Source organism: Cetorhinus maximus, chromosome 23, assembly GCF_964194155.1.
Source record: "Cetorhinus maximus chromosome 23, sCetMax3.hap1.1, whole genome shotgun sequence".
NCBI lineage: Eukaryota > Metazoa > Chordata > Chondrichthyes > Lamniformes > Cetorhinidae > Cetorhinus > Cetorhinus maximus.
In genome coordinates, this window is record NC_135901.1 from 1664286 (window position 1) to 1680162 (window position 15877).

The 15877-nt window shown below is 44.6% G+C and overlaps 2 protein-coding genes across 4 annotated transcripts in view; one reads left to right on the top strand and one right to left on the bottom strand.

Annotated features, from left to right (window-relative positions):
- The window catches only part of LOC144698102 (uncharacterized), an 862314-nt gene that overhangs the window by 16309 nt on the left and 830128 nt on the right, over window positions 1–15877 (bottom strand). The window lies entirely within an intron of this gene.
- Window positions 8988–12253, top strand: LOC144697579 (uncharacterized). Of its 2 annotated transcripts, none has more exons than XM_078569626.1 (2): window positions 8988–9055; window positions 9757–12253. In XM_078569626.1, the coding sequence occupies exon 2, from the start codon at window positions 10155–10157 to the stop codon at window positions 10581–10583; it is 429 nt and encodes a 142-aa protein (XP_078425752.1). In that variant the 5' UTR covers window positions 8988–9055; window positions 9757–10154; the 3' UTR covers window positions 10584–12253. The 2 variants fall into 2 exon arrangements, with proteins under 2 accessions (XP_078425752.1, XP_078425751.1); XM_078569625.1 differs by having other exon boundaries at window positions 9018–9103.

The following is a 15877-nucleotide window of genomic DNA, read 5'->3' on the forward strand; positions in this document are numbered from 1 at the left end:
ATGTGGGGTTCCTTCATACTGCAACATTCCAGCCAATTGGTAATTTTTTCAGTTTTATGATGTTAATGTCATTGCTTTGTATCTCAATTCATTTACTCTATCACACCAAGGATATTCCCTTGCCTTGGCCTTTAACTAATAATGTCACTGCAGTATATGAGGGTGTGTAGAATTTTTGAATTTAACTCCACCAAATACTCTGTGTGCTTAACCAACCAGTGAGCACTCAATTCTGCTTAATAAGCTGGACAATTGATCTTTCCACAGTGGTGAGTGTGTCTGAGAAGTATCCAACTGGAAAACCTTTTCCAATCACCGCTTCCATTTCTATAGCAGATATACACTGTTCTGACAGTGCCAACAGGTCTGAGGAATTAATTGTTTAGATCTTCCAAAGAGTCAGCACAGGCATGATGGGCCTAATGGTTTCCATCTGTGTTGTATCATTCTATAAAACTGTGAATATTCAGTATCAGGGGATAGCGAGATCAAGAGAGAGGAAGCAGCTACTGTGGGATTGCAGCCAGCCTGAATCAACACCTTCAGAGGAGGAGATAGAGTCAGAAAAGTTTTTAAAACACAGGAGAGCAGCGGTTTGAATCACTTTGAGAAATGAAACACAGCATTGACAAGAATTTATGTGATTTTTAAATCAATTTATCTCAATTGGTAACAGAATTATTTTCTCTTCTGTCTGGAGTATCAATAGCGCTGTTGTTACCCAACATCCCCTGCGAATGTGAATGTGCCCTATTCCCTCTACAAGAGCCCAGTGCGCAGGAGCAATATTGGACTGTGTCCAGAGCATGCGCAGTGTCACTTTGGTCAGAGCCTTGTAATTACGGGAGGCGCTTTTTGCAGCGGGTGAGAGTCGATGAGGTGGAGGGAGGGATGGAGCCGGGAGTCGGGATGGGGAGGAAAAGGAGGCTTCATAAAGATCTGGTGTAGGCCGCAAGGCCTGAATAAAACTCTGCGGGTCCTGCGTTTACAGCTCTGGGGCTTTTTCCCGGGAAGAGGCCCAGTTTAATGGCCACCGAGGAACGGAGCGCATGCGCGGCTGTGTTGGTGATGCAACAGAGGGGCGGGGCGGGGCGGGGCGGGGCGGGGCTTCAGGGTCCCCGTGACCAGGAGAAAAAAAATAATTGACTCATCGATTTTATTCTCACTCTGCGCACAAGAGCTGGTGACAGGCCCGAGTTAATTGCCACCATCTTTAGAGGGTCAAGGTGCTGCAGGGCGTTTGCGCGGCCACCCTAAGAACATCAGAAATAGGAGTGGGCCACCGAGCCTGCTCTGCCATCAATAAGAACATGGCTAATCTGATTGTGACCTTAACTCCACTTTGCTGCCGGCCCCCTATAACTCCCTTGTAGATTAAAAATCTATCTAACTCAACTTTGAATTTATACAATGAGCCAGACTCCATTGCTCTCTGGGGAAGAAAATTCCAAAGATTAGCAACACTCTGAGAGAAGAAGTTCCTCCTCATCTCAGCCTGAGAGGAGAGACCCCTTATTTTTAAACTGGCCCATTAATTCTAGAATCCTCTTTGAGTGGAAACACCCTCCCTGATCTATCCTGTCAAGACCCCTGAATCTTACAGGTTTAAATAAGATCACCTCTCATTCTTCTAATCCCCAATGAGGATAAATTCAAACTGCTTAACGTTTGCATTAAAAATAAACTCCCTAATCCCAGGAATCAGCCAAGTGAACCTTCTCTGAACTGCTTCCAATGCACATATGTCCCATAAGACGTAGGAGCAGAAGTAGGCCATTCAATGAGATCATGGCTGATCTGACAATCCTCAACTCCACTTTCCTGCCTTTTCCCCATAACCCTTGATTCCCTTACTGATTAAAAATCTAAGCCTTCAATATACTTAGCGACCCAGCATCTACAGCCCTCTGTGATAAAGAGTTCCACAGATTGACTACTCTCTTAGAGAAGAAATTCCTCCTCATATCTGTTTTAAATGGGCGACCCCTTACTCTGAGATTATGACATCTGGTCCTGGACTCTCCTACAAGGGGAGAGCATCTCGGCATGTCAAACCCCCTAAGAATCTTATATGTTTCAATAAGGTCACTTCTCATTCTTCCAAAATCCAATGATTACAAGCCCAACTTACTCAACCTCTCCATATAAGAAAATCCCTCCATACCTGGGATCAACTTCGTGAACATTCTGTGGACTGCCTCCAATGCCACTATATCTTTCCTGAGATAAGGGGACCAAAATTGTTCACAATATTCTAGCTGTGGTTTAACTAGTGCTTAAGTAATCCTGAGACAGGCAGCAGGTGGAGAGAATGTTGTGAATTTCTATCCTGGACTGATGGTGATGGATTTTGAAAATCTCTTTAACAGGGGGTTAGAATGAGAGGATTTACACACAGCAAACTGAAACCAAGAGAAATATTTGTCTCTTCCAAACTTATATCCTGAACTGACATTTATTGCTTTTGTCATCTCTGTTACAGGGAGTTAGAAGATTTGAAAATTATGAGATTTTTCTCTAACTCCAGTGCTTCTGCTATCTTTTCAACTGCAGGCTCCGGCAGATTAAAATTTTGAAAACAGTGAAATTGTTTCAGAGGTGAGTATTATTGAACATTCATCTACCATTTAGAGTTTTTAGTGCTGTGCTCTGGTTCCATGGCTCTGGGGCTGGTGTGGCTCCTTTACTGTGGTTCTGAATCCATGTCTATCCATTACTCTGTTTCACTCTGCCTTCCTGATCACCTCTCTGCCATTGTCTAACTTCCTCTGCCTCTAATATTGGATGTATTTTAACCATGTTTGGTATATTACTGTTATTTCTTCCAAATGTGTCTAAATGAGGTTTCCACCGTTACTCATCCCCTGGCTATCCAATACTGATTTACCAGCTTTATCTTCCAATGGTCAGGAATTGTTTTTCCTGCACTAAAGATTGTTTCTCTTCTGCTCATGAGCTCATATTGACCATCAAATTCTGCTCCATTTTTATTCCCTGGAATTGATTCGGCACATCCTGAAATGTTAACTCTCTTTCTCTCTCCACAGTTACTGTCTGACCTACTGAGTATTTCCAGCACTTACTCTTTTTATATCAGATTTCCAGCAACTGCAGTATTTTGCTTTTTTTTGTTGCATGTGTTTCTCTCTGAACTGAATCGAGAAACAGAGATGGACCAATAAAAAACTGCTTTGCATCAGGGTGGGTGTTGGTTGTAGAGGTTGGTCCCTGGCTCCCAGTGTAGGTCTTTTTTATGCAGTCATAGAATGATTATAATACAGACAGAGGCCATTTAGCTCATCATTCCCATGCTGGCGCTCTCAAGAACAAATCAGCTAGTCCCACCCTCCTCCCTTTTCCTCGTAGCCCAGCAATTTTCCCTCTCTAGGTGCTTATTCAATTCCCTTTGAAAGCCTTTGTTGTATCAGTTTGAGCTGGAGTGGAGATGGAGGAGAAGCTGCTGGGTTTAACCCCGAGGACTTTGGAACCCAGTTGGGCCCAGCAATTTCCGATGTGAAATTGTCGAGGGAGGTAGATACTAGGTGAGAACAGGTTAATAAACAGACACTGTCCAGGCAATGTAACTGTTTTAGGAACAAGGATTTCTTTTGATGCTTTTGATCTATTTGACATATGCATGTTTTTAAAATTTATTCTTGGGATTTGGGCATCACTAACAAGACCAGCAGTGTTTATTACCTATTCCCAGTTAGCTGTGGAGAAGATGATGTTTGACTTTCCTGAACCGCTGCAGTCCATGTGGTGAAGCTGCTCCTACAATGCAGTTAGATAAGGAGTTACAGGATTTTCATATAGCAATGATGAAGGAATGGTGATATAGGTCCAAGTCAACAACAATTTGTTGTATTTATAAAGTACCTTTAACATAGCTCCAGAAACTCCAGAGGTGCGGTGAGAGTGACTGCCCTTGATATCAAGGCAGCAACTGATTGACTGAAGCATCAAGGAGCTCTAGCAAAATTGAAGTCAATGTGAATCAGGGGGAAAACTCTCCGCTGGTTGGAGTCATACCTAGCACAAAAGAAGATGGTTGTGGTTGGTGGAGGTCAGTTATCTCAACTCCAGGGCATCACTCCAGGAGTTCCTCAGGGTAGTGTCCTTGGCCCAACCATCTTCAGCTGCTTCATCAATGACCTTCCTTCCAACATAAGGTGAGAAGTGGGGATGTTTGCTGATGTTTGCACAATGTTCAGCACCATTCGTGACTCCTCAGATACTGAAGCAGTCCATGTCCAAATACTGCAGACCTGGACAATATTCAGGCTTGGGCTGAAAAGTGGCAAGAAACACTCGCATCATGCAAGTGCTAGGCAATGACCCTCTCCAACAAGGTAGAATCTCTCCATTAGCCCTTGACATTCAATGGCATTACCATTGCGGAAACCCCCACCATTTAAATCCTGGGGCTTACAATTGACCAGAAACTGAACTGGATTAGCCATATAAATACTGTGGCTACAAGAGCAGGTCAGAGGTTAGGAATCATGCGAGGAGTAACTCAGTTGCTGACTCCCCAAAGCTTGCCCACCATCTACAAGGCACAAGTCAAGATTGTGATGGAATACTCCCTATTTTCCTGGATGAGTGCAGCTCCAACAATACTCAAGAAGCTTGATGCCATCCAGGACAAAGCAGCCCGCTTGATGACACCCCTTCTATAAACACTCACTCCCTCCAATACTGATGCACAGTGACAGCAGTGTATTCTATCTACAAGATTCACTGCAGGAACTCACCAAGAATCTTAACATCTTCCAAACCCACGACCGCTACCATCTAAAAAGACAATTACAGCAAATGCATGGAAATACCACCATCTGGAAGTTCCCCTTCAAGCCATTCAGCATTCTGACTTGAAAATGTATCACTGTTCCTTTACTGTCACCGGGTCAAAATCCTGGCACTCCCTCCCTAACAGCACTGGGGGTGTACCTACATCGCATGGACAGTAGCAGTTTAAGAAGGCAGTTCGCTCTCTCTCTCGCTCTTTCTCTCTCTCCCTTTTGGTCATGGTCACTTTTCTGGTGCCTTTGTGTTTTTGTGGGTTCTCTCTCACTGCCTATTTTCTGGTTTAAATCAATTTGACAGGTTTTTAGAAAGAGAGGATTTGCAGCCGTGAAACTGAAACCAAACATCACATCAGCATCTGACAGAGTTACCCAATTTACCGTAGCCTGAATATCATTAGATTTTGAACATGGAAGGAAAAAGCACTGATCACAATGAGGAGAAACCGTATACGTGTTCTGTGTGTGGACGAGGCTTCAGCTGAACATCTGGCCTCTCGAAACACAAATGCAATCACAACGGGGAGAAGCCATGGAAATGTGGGGATTGTGGGAAGGGATTTACCCATTCATCTGTCTTGCTGAATCACCAGCGAGTTCACACTGGGGAGAGACCATTCATCTGCTTTGACTGTGGGAAGAGATTCACTCAGTCATCCCACCTCCTGAGACACCAGCGAGTTCACACTGAAGAAAGACCGTTCACCTGCTCTGAGTGTGGGGCAGGATTTACTCGGTCATCCAGCTTGCTGATACACCAGCGAGTTCACACTGGAGAAAGACCATTCACTTGCTCCATATGTGGGAAGGGATTCACTCAGTCCGGCAACCTGCATTTACATAAACTCACTCACACTGGGGAGAGACCATTCACCTGCTCAGAGTGTGGAGATGGCTTCACTCGGTCACCCGACTTGCTGATACACCAACGAGTCCACACTGATGAGAGACCTTTTCAATGCGCAGACTGTGGGAAGTGCTTTAAAAGTGCTGGGGCACTGATATCCCATCAACGTGTTCACACCGATGAAAGACCGTTCAGGTGCGCTCACTGTGGGTCTGGGTTCAAGACATCATCTAACCTCACTGTACACCAGCTAATGCACACTGGGGAGAGACTGTTCACCTGCTCGGACTGTGGGAAGAGATTCACTCGGTCATCCAACCTGCTTAAACACCAGCGAGTTCATGAGTAACTCCTGTGATTCGATTTTGCTGTTAACCACACCCAGGACTGAACCATGTTCATTGAGATCTGTTTTTTCCTTCTTCATCTTCGTCCCATTTTACTTGGGGTCACCACAATGCTGCTTGATCACCTTTTCCATCTCCTCCTGTCACTCACACATTCCTCTTCCAATCCCACTGCATTTCTGTCTCTGGCCACCACATCTTTCCATCTGGCCCTTAGACCTTCCTCTTTTCCTTCTTCCTGACAGTCCCATGTCCATCACTCACCTCACCACATTTCCTCCCTCTCTCCACAATGGATGACCAGACCATTTCAATCTCTTCTCAGCTACTTTCTTCGATGTTTCCACAATCTTCACTGACCCCCTGACATGCTGGTTCCTGATCTTGTCCTTTCTTGTCACTCCACACATCCATCTCAGCATCTGTATCTCATTGTATCCAGTCATTTTTCCTCTCTTCTTGATATTGCCCAAGTTTCTGCTCTGTATAACAAGGCCAGTCTCACAGCTGTCCTGTAGATTCTTCCTTTTCAATTTCAGTGACACTTTTCGATCACATCACATTGCACCGCACTTCTTCCAATTACTCCAACCAAAGCTAATCTGTTTCTTAATTTCCATACTTCCATCTTCTGCCATCGCTGGCCCCAGGTACTTGAAGCTACTCACATTCTCCAAGTATTCACCCCTAATCTCTTCACCTTCACTCTTATTCTCTTCCCTAGGCTCAAACCGACAGTCCATGAATTGGGTCTTTGGTTCACTAGTGAAGGAAGGATTTTCTTCCTTTTAGGGAACGAAATCGGCCGTCCTCATCCAGTCTGGCCTACACGTGACTCCAGACCCACAGCAATGTAGTCGACTCTTAACTGCCCCCAGCAATGGCCTAACAAGTCAGTCAGTTCAAGGGCAGTTAGGGATGGGCAACAAATGCTGGTCTTATCAGTGACTCCGCATTTCATGAAAGAATTAAAAAAAAACTAATCTTCATACCTGTGCTTTTCTCCAGTTCCCCAGATACTCAGTCATGTTCTCATCATAGCTCAGTGTCATCTGTAAATTTCACTCCCTCTCACAGTTACAACATGCGAATCAGGAAGAGGAAGGGATTCCGTGTCGATCCTTGGTGCAATCCAACTTTGATTTTGAAAAACTTACTCTCTCCCACACAGCTCCTTACTCTTGTCTGGAACTCCTTGGTCATGTCCTGTAATAGTCATACATACTTCTCAGGGACTTCATGAATTCTAACACATTCCTCCCTGGGCACCTGGTCATAAGCCTTCTCCAGATCAATGAATACAATCTTCGTGTTGCATTGACCTCCCCAATATTTCCCCCTCACTTGTCTCAAAATGAAAATAGCATTGGGATCTGTTTCTGCAAATGTTAATAAAATATAGTCCAGTAATAGGTGCTAATATTCTAGGTAAAAGTAAAATAAATCAGCTTTATGTTAAACACACAGTGTGACGAGTCACTTTAATATCTCTAACACAAGTTAGTTCCTTTTGAAAGGCTTCCCCTCTCCACTGTCTCCTCCACACTCACCTCAAACAGAAAGTATGAGGAGCTCACAGATTTCCTTGTCTCTAAGGTTGAGACAATCTGACCAGCTGCCTCTGCTGCTTCCCTCCTTTCCACTTGACCATCGGGCCCAACTTCCTCTAAAGATCTGCCCGACTCTAGCTCTGAACTCATCTTTCTTTAGTTTCTCTCCGATCCCCCCTTATCCTCTCAAGAACTCATCTTGTCTGTGAGACCCACCTTCTGCTCTATTGACCCTGTTCCCACTAAACTGCTGTCCACAGAAGAGTTTTGAATGAGCATACCTTTATGGAGGGTGGAAGATGGGACACCAGCCACGAGAGCATTGGAATAGTCGAATCTGGAGGCAACAAAGGCATGGATGAGGATTTCAGCAGGAAATGGGCTTCAGCAGGATGGGGACAACTGATATTACAGAGGTGGAAGGAGGTGATCTTAGTGATGGAGAAGACACGTTGTCAGTAGCTTAGCCCTCAGCTCAGGCTCAAATAGGAAACTAAGGTTGCTATTAGTCTGCTTCAACCTCAGACTGTGGTAAGGGAGGGGGCTGGAGTCGGTGATGAGGAACAGAGTTTATGGTAGGGGTAGGGGCTTTTGTGGGCCCAAGTATTAAATCACCTCCTGTATGGACTCGAGCATTAATTAATGGCTATCCCTTGGAATAACATTACAGGAACAGGTCCAGTCTCGATGTGATAAAATTTTTGTTCACTGTTTGGACTTTAACTGACACTGTTACAATCCATAGTTTTGCATGTGCCAGAATGTGCCCCATCAATGACTACAGGAGCCCAGTGCGATTACTCAGGTTGTTCTCTGAGCATGTGCAGTGCAAGTGGTGGAAGTGCAACATGGTGATCAGGAGCAAATAGGAGATCACTTTGAATTACGGAGAATATGGAGTCCAGAAACAGTTCATTCTGTTCAACTAATCTGCTGGTGTTTATATTTCAAAAAAGACACATTCCATTCCATCTACCCCATCTGAGCTTTTCAGCTTATATTTCTTTACAGAGGTACCAGCAGTGAAACAAAAGCAAAACACTGCGGATACTGGAGATCGGAACTTTAAAAAAAAAGTGATGGAAACTCAGCAGGTTGTTTCCACGAGTTTGTACCAGCACTGATCTTTGTGAATTTCAACCTTCGACATTTTTCCAATATGAAATTTCATTTGGAGGTGGGGGAGAATTGCACAGATTGCATCAGGGAGGAAGGTCCAGACATTTGGGTATCTACACACTTTAAGTATATATTTTGTGTGTTGCGCCCCGGGTCCCGAACTCGATTGGGAAGCCGATACATTGAAATATGTGTTCCCAATTGAATGGCGGATTATTTACCCAGAACGCCCCGCGATGCGGAAAGTCCCCTATCAATGACTACAGGAGTCCAGTGCGCAGGTACAGTGTGGGTGAGCGCTCTGAGCATGCTCAGTGTCAGTCATGGTGACAGAGGGAGGAGGAGCGGACGGTTCGGGAGGCGGGAGGAGATTGTGAGCACAGGGTAGGAATGGAAACCGCGGCTGGACTGGGAACTGGAGCAACTTCTGGGGTAGGCCCCAGGCCCCGTGTTTACCCCGCGGTGACAGGCCCGGGGGTGGGGGGAGGGAGCGATGGTGCCGGCGGCTGGACGGGGAGGATTTGGAAACACTTTGTGGATCCGCAAACCCTGAGGAATAATTGTCAGCTCCTGGTTTGCAGCTGCGGGGCTTCTCCCTCCCGGGAACAGGCCCAGGTTAACGGCCGCCATCCTGGCTCAGCGAGTGGAGGATGGTTCACATCAGAGGATGGGGGAGGGGGGACAAGAAATAAGAGGTTACACTTTGGGCTCAAATCAATGAGGATCTGATCTGTGGGAAGGAAGGAAACCCTGGGAGGTGGGCGGGGAGGATTCAGAAACACCCGCTGGAGGCCCCAAACCCCCAATAAGACTCATTGATTTTATTGTCAGTCTGCAGACAGGAGCTGGAGAACTGAACCCAGGCAGAGGAGAGAGAGGGAGAAAACTGGGAGTGGAGGAAAGAAATGGTGGAGATGGTGAGATGGGTTTGGATTTCAGTCCAGGGAGGAGGGAGAGTGTGTGGGACGGGGATTTACAGCTTTGGGGGAACAAGGGAGGAAAAATGTGCCATAGTAACTAGAATTGTGTGTTTTGAATTTCTATCCTGGGCTGATAGTGATGACTTTGGCAATCTCCTTTTACAGGGTATCCCGTGCTCACAGCGATGACTTTTGTAAAGCCCTTTTACGGTGCATTAGAAAGGGAGGATTTACAGACAGGGAACTCAAACCAAGCTTCAAATCAAAATTTAAGAGTCACTCTGTTCATCAGGACTTGAGTATCATTGGCCTTTGAGTTTGGAAGGTGAAATATTTGTTCTGTCTGTTGGAAAAGATTTCAACCATCAGAATGACTGGAAAGCCACCAAGTCACACACAGTGAGAGTGTTCCAGTGCATTGACCGTGGAAAGAGCTTTAACCAGTTACACAGCTGAAAAAACATCTCACCATTCACAGTGGGGCGAAACCACACACATGATCTGCATGCAGATGAGACTTCAAACGATCATCCAACCTGGAGAGACACAAGGGCACTCACACCATGGAGAATCTGTGGAAATGTGAGGACTGTGGGAAAGGATTCAATTACCCATCCCATCTCAAAATTCATCGACGCAGTCACACTGGGGAGAGGCCGTTCACTTGCTCTGTGTGTGGAAAAGGTTTCATTCAATCACAACACCTGCTGTCACATCAGCGTGCTCACTCCAACAAGAGACCTTTAAAATGTTCTGACTGTGAGAAGAGCTTTAAAAGCAGAAACCACCTGATGCAACACCAACACACACACACTGGAGAAAGGCCGTACATCTGCTCCGTGTGTGGGAATGGATTCATTCAGTCATCCACCTTGCTGAGGCACCAGCGAGTTCACACTGGAGAGAGGCCATTCATTTGCTCTATGTGTGGGAAGGGATTCACTCGGTTAAGCACCCTCACTTCACATCAACGTGTTCACACCAATAAATGACCTTTTAAATATTGTCAATGCGAGAAGGATGAGTGAGATGCAGATGCACCAACGCATTCATGGTGGGTAGAGGCTGTTCACCTGCTCTGTGTGTAGGAAGGGATTCCCTCGGTCACAACACCTGGTGAGGTGGCAGCAAATTCACATGTGATTACAGGGGTGGGATTCTGCTGTTAATCGTTTTTTAAAAATTCATTCACAGGATGTGGACTTCGCTGGCTGGGCCAGCATCTATTGTCCATCCCTAGTTGCCCTCAAGAAGGTGGTGGTGAGCTGTGTTTGTTTGTTATTGCTGATGTTAAACTCCAACCCTATTATAGAGCTTATTAATATTCTGGATGAATGTGAGATAAATCTGATTTAGTGGAAATGCACAGAGTGTTGTGTTCCATATTTCTCCAATATAAGAGGAGATTAATGAATGTCCTGTTGCCAACTGCTTTATTTTTGGGGCCTTTTCTCCTTTCTAACTCTAGATTATTTCAGTTCTCATAACTTCAGTTACTCTTAGGGACAAGTCCCTGCTCCTCATACCTTCCAGAGTGTCTCTCCTAGCCTTAAGGTTCAGGTAAGGTCCCGGTACCACACCCAGGATCACTAAACACAAAACCCAGCCTGTGAATCACTTTCAGCTCCTGGACTTACGTACGTCCCACAGCATCTCCCTCACCTTTGATGTGTGAATAGAGCATCAAGTCTATAAAGTCTGTTCTGAAGAAGAGTCATACGGACTCAAAACATTAACTCTGTCTTTCTCTCCACAGATGCTGTCAGACCTGCTGAGTTTTCCAGCAATTTTTGTTTTTGTATCAAGCCTGTAAACTTGGTTTAAATTGAAATTCATTCAGTAAATATATTTTTACAGGAGCCTGCAGGCTGATGAGACACTGTTAAACTCTGTGCGCTCCCATACTGCTCTGTATTTTGCCTGTAATGGAAAATGACTGGACCTTTGTCACAGTGCAACCTTTGCTGTTATGAAATGTGGGTGAATATTGATGAGCCTCACATCCTTGCTCATGTCTGCTGCAATTGTGGAGAAAGGGGATGTGTAAAGAGCTGGTCTTTGTATAGAGATGTGAACCAAGGAAACAATATCTCTGTGTGATAGTGACACAGCCTTATGCTCACACTCAGAACAATGCATAAATACCCTTATGGTTATGCTTTGAGCAGGGTCAGATCAACAATGTAGTGAACAATTTAAATATAGTTATCTCCAGTGTAGCTGCAGCTTGTTAGATCACAGTTGGGGAGAAGAGAGCTCTGAATCCACTGTATTATCAATGTTCTGCAGATTCGAGTACTATTTTTTTTTAGTATCATGGAATTTTATTCAAGAAATGCATTTGCAGCCCAAGGGCTGAATTGCTGTGTAACTTATATCATAAAATTCATACATTTCCTCAGAACTCAAGTTAAAAACAAGGAAACGTGACAAACATTTGATAAGAACAATAGACAAACAAATGCAGCAGGTAACAGGGAAGCGATGGACGGGATACTCAGGGAAGGAATATTGAATTAAAATTATATTCAAATTACAGACCAATCCACCATTCCTATATTACAGGCTCCGAAGTACATAAATAATAACATTTATAATTACTTCTTTGAGGACCGGAACCATGTAAGGAATTACTCTGTATGATTGCAGTGCTGTTAATAAAGTCCGGAAAAGACAATCTATTGTTGTGGGCTTGATTATCTGGTGTCTGAAACCACAAGATTCAATATTTAGAGCCAGCAAGATGAACAAGGAAAGACATCACAGCCCAATACTCCAGCTCAATATTCCCAGGAGAAAGTCTGTCATCTAACACCTCGTGTCGACAGAACAGAGAAAGGTCCCAACTGTAAGAAACCCTCGAATCATTTGTAAATATCTTTCAAATGCTGACAGATTCCAACTGTCAATTTCCATTACATTGAAGTTAATGGAAGGTGAGAGAGGTTAAAAGTTCCACGTAGAAAGGCAACTTCTTCTGTTATTGCCTTACATTGGTAAACTCAGGAATGTCACACAAACATTTTAAATCCTCGCACCATAAATATCACAATTATTTTCAGATTGGAAATTTAAACCTGCCATTTCACTTTCAGTCAGGAACAGATCACAGTTTTACACCAATCTCTGATTTGACATTTCCAGCATTCACCGTTGTTCTTCCTGACTCTGAATCCAGTTGTAAAGGAGCCTTCTGTTGCGTATCTAGGAGCTCTGAAGCATTGGAAGAGAGTGGCTGGGACACAATTCTCAGACACCCCAGGGCTAACCCTCAAGTTCAGATCTGGATGTGATTAATGGCAGTGATAACAGCACAATCCAACCTGGGCAGTCACTTGTGAATATGCTTCAGAAGGGGGGATGTCTGAATGAATCCCTACCCACACACACAGCAGGTAAAAGGCCTCCCAAATGTGTGTTCATTTGTCTGCAGATGTTGTGACCAAGTGAATTCCTTCCTAATTCGGAGCAGATGAATGTATTCTTTCCACTGTAACTCTGTTTTTGTCTCGTGAGATCAATGCTATATTTAAATCTCTCCTGACAGTCAGACATTAACAAGTTCCATATCAGAGTGAATAAGCTGGTGTCTCAGCAGGCTGGATGAAGAAGCGAATCCCTTGCCACTCTCAGAGCAGGTGAACAACCTCTCCTCAGTGTGAATATGCTGGTGTTCAGTGAGGTGAGATGATTGCCTGAATCCAGTCCCACAGTGAGAGCACCTGAACGGTCTCTTGTCAGTGTCAACACGTTAATGGGATATCAGCAATAACAGAATCCAACCCCTGTAGTCACTTGTGAACTCACTGGTGTCAGCAGGGTAGATGACTGAGTGACTCCTTTCCCACACACAGAGGAAGTGAATGGCCTCTCCCCATTGTGAGCATATTGGTACTTTAGCAGATCATTGCTGCTTCTAAAGCTCTCCTCACAGTCAGAACATTTGAAAGTTCTCACATCAGAGTGAATAAGCTGATCTCTCAACAGGCTGGATGAATAAGTGAATCCCTTGCCACTCTCTGAGCAGGTGAACGGCCTCTCCACGGTGTGAGTGCTCTGGTGTTCAGTGAGATGAGATGATCGCCTGAACCGAGTCCCACAGTGAGAGCACATGAACGGTCTCTCCTCACTGTGAACACGTTGATGACCTGACAATTCCTCAGAACTTTTAAAGCATTTCCTGCAGACAGAGCATTTAAAAGATCTCTCCCCAGTGTGGACTCACTGGTGTTTCAGCGAGTTGAATGAATTAGTGAACCCCTCTCCCCACACACAGCAGGTGAACGGCCTCTCCCAGCGTGAATGCACTGGTATCTCAGCAGATTCTTTTGACTTTTAAATCACTGCTCACATTCAAAACATTTGAGAGGTCTGGATTCAGTGTGTCAAAAGGTGGGCTGACTGAATGAATCCCTTCCCACACTCGGAACATGTGAACACTTCTCTCCAATGTTACTGTGTTGATGAATATCCAATTCAGATGGGTAATTGAATCCTTTCCCACAGATCCCACATTTCCACAGTTTCTCCAGGATTTGGAAGTCCTTGTGTCTCTTTCTGCTGGATGATAAGTTAAAATATCATCTACACACAGAACATGTGTACGGTTTCTCTTCACTGTAAATGATATGATCTTTTTTCAGGCTTTGTAACTGGTGAAAGCTCTTTCCACAGTCAGGGCACTGGAACACTCTCACTCGGGTGTGTGCTTCTCAATGCTTTTCAGGTGACACTGGTGTTTGAAATCTTTCCCCACAGACAGAGCAGAGAAACAGTTCTCCTTCCACATTTAAAGGCCGATGATACTCAGGTCCTGATGAATCGAGTGATTGTCAGATCTCGACATGGTGTTTGTGATGACTTTCTTGGCTGGAACTCCTCCCCTTCTAACCCCCTGTAAAAGGAGTTTACAGAAGTTATCATTGTAAGCGCAGGATGGAAATTCAGAACAGATAATCCTAGTTTCTATGGAATATTTTCCCCTTTATTTCCCCAAAATCTATAAATCTCTGTCCCACACACTCCTCCCCCTTTCTGCTCATTGTTCCAGATTCAGTGTCCAGCCTCCTACTTATTCTTTTCTCCTCTCCAGATTCTCACAAATGATTGAGGGGGTCGGATTCCACTGTTATTGCTGCTGTTAATCACATCCAGGACTGAACCATGTACGTTCTGGCATTTGGGGTTTATTTCTTATGTTTATGCCCCTATAATTGGCCATTTTAAAAATATTTGTTCATGAGATGCAGGCATTGCTGCCTGGGCCAGCATTTCTTGCCCTTCCCTAATTGCCCTTGAGAAGAATGGTGATCAGCTGCCGCCTTGAACTGCTGCAGTTCAGGTGGTGTAGGTACATTCACAGTGCTGTTAGGATGGGAGTTCCAGGATTTTGACCCAGCAACAGTGAAGGAACGGCGATATATTACCAAGTCAGGATGGTGAGTGGCTTTGAGGGGAACTTCCAGGTGGTGGTGTTCCCATGCGTCTGCTCTCCTTGTTCTTTTAGATGGTAGTGGTCATGGGTTTGAAAAGTGCTGTCTAAGGAGGCTTCATGTGTTCTTGCAGTACGTCTTGTAGATTTTATACATTACTGCTACTGTGCGTTGGTGCTGGAGGAAGTGAGTGTTTGTGGAAGGTGTGCCAATCAAGCCAGCTGCTTTGTCCTGGATGGTGTAAAGCTTCCTGAATGTTGTGGGAGCTGCACTCATCCAGGCAAGTGGGGAGTATTACATCACATTCCTGACTTGTGCTGGAGTTTAATATTCTGGATAAATGTCAAATAAATCAGCTTTGTTTTAAATATATTGTCGTAGATTTTTGTCTTTCCCACCTGAGTGTTTAATATCACCTGGCTGGAGCTCAGAAAGGACAATCTGCACGGAGGATCACGTGGCTGGAACAGAACTTCAGCCTGGACACAGTCCCTCAGGGTAACACTGAGAGGGACAAACAGCACTTTGGTGTCAGTGAAGAGAGATGCGAAAGACCAAAGTCCCCATGTGGGTGAATCCTGAGATGTGTAAGAAATGCGTCCCAGCCACTGTCTTCCATGGTTCAGAGCTCCTAGACACGGAACAGAAGGCTCCTTTACAACTGGGTTTAGAGTCAGGAAGAACAATGGTGAATGCTGGAAACGTGTTGTCAAATCAGAGATTGGTGTAAAACTGTGATCTGTTCCTGACTGAAAGTGAAATGGCAGGTTTAAGTTTCCAGTTGGAAAATGACTGGTTATTAAACTCTGAATATTGAACATGTTTGTGTGACAGTCTCGAGTCTATCATTTTAA

What these genes read in the sequence shown, in the direction of transcription:
- LOC144697579 (XM_078569626.1), top strand. Translation starts at nt 10,155, where the DNA reads ATGGAGAATCTGTGGAAATGTGAGGACTGTGGGAAAGGATTCAATTAC.